This window comes from Epinephelus moara, chromosome 16, assembly GCF_006386435.1.
Source record: "Epinephelus moara isolate mb chromosome 16, YSFRI_EMoa_1.0, whole genome shotgun sequence".
Lineage (NCBI taxonomy): Eukaryota > Metazoa > Chordata > Actinopteri > Perciformes > Serranidae > Epinephelus > Epinephelus moara.
The window spans coordinates 1,503,775-1,506,693 of NC_065521.1; the positions used below are offsets into that span (position 1 = coordinate 1,503,775).

Sequence of the window (2,919 nt, forward strand, 5' to 3'; positions counted from 1 at the left end):
TTTTTACTGACTTCAGAGGCCCATTACTCTGTCTCTGTATCACCTAGAGTGTTTCTGACACTTTCACAAGAAACTTCAGGGAGTTTTCTTTCTGGCAAGACCTCATGCATGCATGTAGTCAGAGCGGTTCAGAAGCTACAGTCATTTTAATTTGGGTATGTCATTTTAGGCATTCTTGCTGCAAAATGGGGGTGGAGTGCAAGAAAACTAGATCAAGTACAGCTCCCTGGGAAGAAACCAGTATGAACTGGTACCATGTTCTCACCGTGTCGACGCCTCCCAGCAGCAGCTCCGTGATGGTGACGTAGACCTCGGCTTTGCTCAGCCTGTCAGAGGACAGCAGGTGGGTCAGGTACAAGCCTTCCACCACCTCACCACTGTTAACTTGCGCCTCAATTTCTGCAATCCTCCTGTTGATGAGGGTCTGAGCTGAAAACATAAAAAACAGAACAGTTTACCGACTCATAGGTGAATCCAAAATTGGAACCCTGAATTTTCTTTTTTGTTGTTTCTTTTGACGCGTACCTACGTCAGAGATGTTGTCCCAGGCCTGGACGAAGCGTTTCCAGAAGGGGAGGATGCCGCGGCTCCAGCGAGGCAACAGGACCACAGTCTCGGACATCGTCAGCATGTCGCTGACGGCGTGGATGAAGCGCAGCGTGTCTTGGGGAATCTCCTCCTGCAGGCAGCCCAACCTGGTCTCAAACAAGATGGAGGAGATACCTGCAGGAGGTCAGAAGAATCAGACACTGCCCCCTTAACCTCCACCTCTAGTACTTCTGGAATAATCCCCACCTTCAAAGCCGAACTTGTAGAGCTCAGCAGCGATATCCGAAACTGTGGCCTGGTCCTGGCTGCGACTTCGGAGGAGCTCGATGCGACACAGCAGATCTCCGACTACCTGGTGGATGATGGGGGCGTAGGCCGACACCTCCCGCAGCTTCAGCATCTTGGGGTTCAGGGCGCTGCGGATTCGGTAGCCCTGCGGTCCCGTGCTAGAAAGTAAAAGAGCTTCCTAAGATTACAAACTCAAGGGGCTTGGGGACAGAGCCCTGAGGAACTCCTTCACAATGACTTCCTTAGTTTAAAGGGTTTCTTAAGGGACTTTTTAAGGGTGATTTATCCATTTCCCTGCTCACGAGCACATTAGCATGATAGAAACTTGCTACAGGAGATTTAATCCAAACTTTTATGTAAAAATTAAAGGACGTCTAAAGATTAAGGACCACACTTTTAGCCATCATTGTGGACATCTCCTCTTTAAGTTTTTTGTCTCCACTCACTCCACATGCAGACCGTAGGCCTGTCCTCTCAGGTCCCGGTACTCCTTCCAGTGAGGCAGCTCGGCTCGGATCGGGTACATGCCCTCCTGTTGGATCACCTGAGCTATCAGCTCCGGAGTCGCCACATTGACGATGTCGTACGGGCCGAACCTGGAGCGCCAGATGGGCCCATAAATGTTCTTCTGTAAATCCTGGAAAATGATGTCAGCGTGTAAAATTAAAAGCATAAAGTTGAGTTTAAAGTACATTTACACATGTGGTGCATTTTAAGACCATTTTAAAATATTTAAAGCAGAAATTGTGATATCTATTGGGGGTCAACACAAATGTCATCCAAACTCTGAGAACCCCTGATAAAAGACTTTTGTTTCAAGCTGCTTTAAAATGGTCAGTTTAGCTGTGAAGTTTCCAAACATTTCACCTGGGGGAGTCCCCCTCAGACCCTTCCTGCAAAAGGTGATGATTAAAAATAGTCCAGCAAATGACGGATTACTGAACGGACTGACTGGACACAGGCAAAAAGTTGCTCATTATTAACACGTACTGTCGAGGAAGAGACACGAAATGACCACAAACAGACAAAAAAAAAAAATAGAGATGGTGGGTCCTTTGCATGTTTGTGCTCATTGTCTCATAATCTGCTCATGGTCCCCCACCTCCAAATGTTAAGGTGATTACGGCCCTGTAGGAGGCTACTACTGCTAAGATAAAGACACAGGGGGTAAAAAACAAAGAAAAGATGTCAGAGACACAAAGTGACTACAAAGACACATAATTATCTAAAAACAGTCTCAAAGACAATGAAACCTACAACAAAGGGACACAGATGACCAAAGGGACGCACATTTACCTAAAAAGGAGATCTCAGAGATAAAATGACGACAAAGACACACAAAATGACAACAACACAAATCTCCCTAAAAAAAAAGAGACCTCAGAGACTACAAAGACACAAAATAATCTAAAAACAAAACAAACACAAAAAACTACATAAAATAAAAACTAAGAGACAAAAAATGACCAAAAAAGACACAAAATAATCTAAAAATGTCTTAAAGAAAAACATTCAGAGACACAAAATTATCTTAAAAAAACAACAAAAAAAGACTACAAAGAGACAAAACGACCAAAAAAGGCAAAAAATAAACTAAAAAAAAGTCTCAGACACACAAAATGACTAAAAACGGCAAAAAGAAAAAAACTCAGAGACACAAAACAACTAAAAGACACAACATTATATAACAAAAAAGACGACAAAGACACAAAATTATCGAAAAACAAAACAAAACAAACAAAAAAAACTACACAAAATAAAAACTAAGAGACAAAAAATGATCAAAAAAGACACAAAATAACCTAAAAAATATCTCAAAGAAAAAGAAAAATCTCAGACACACAAAATGATTAAAAAAGGCAAAAAAGAAAATAAAACCTCAGACACACAAAACAACTAAAAGACATATAAATTATACAACAAAAAATGACTACAAAGACACAAAATGACCAAAAACGCCCCCCAAAAAAACTTTTAAAAAATCTCACAGAGACACAAAATGACGACAAAGACACAAATTATCTAAAAAATATCTCAAAGACACAAAATGACCAAATAAGACACTAAATTACCTAAAAAAAG

The 2,919-nt window shown here is 41.5% G+C and overlaps 1 protein-coding gene across 1 annotated transcript in view; it reads right to left on the bottom strand.

Annotated features, from left to right (window-relative positions):
• The window catches only part of LOC126402718 (sterol 26-hydroxylase, mitochondrial), a 20,621-nt gene that overhangs the window by 10,853 nt on the left and 6,849 nt on the right, over positions 1-2,919 (bottom strand). The window contains exons 2-5 of the mRNA XM_050064920.1: positions 1,284-1,474; positions 796-995; positions 526-723; positions 266-429 (exon numbers count right to left, since the gene is read on the bottom strand). Of these exons, the coding sequence (XP_049920877.1) occupies positions 266-429; positions 526-723; positions 796-995; positions 1,284-1,474 (753 nt within the window). The remainder of the gene's footprint in view (positions 1-265; positions 430-525; positions 724-795; positions 996-1,283; positions 1,475-2,919) is intronic.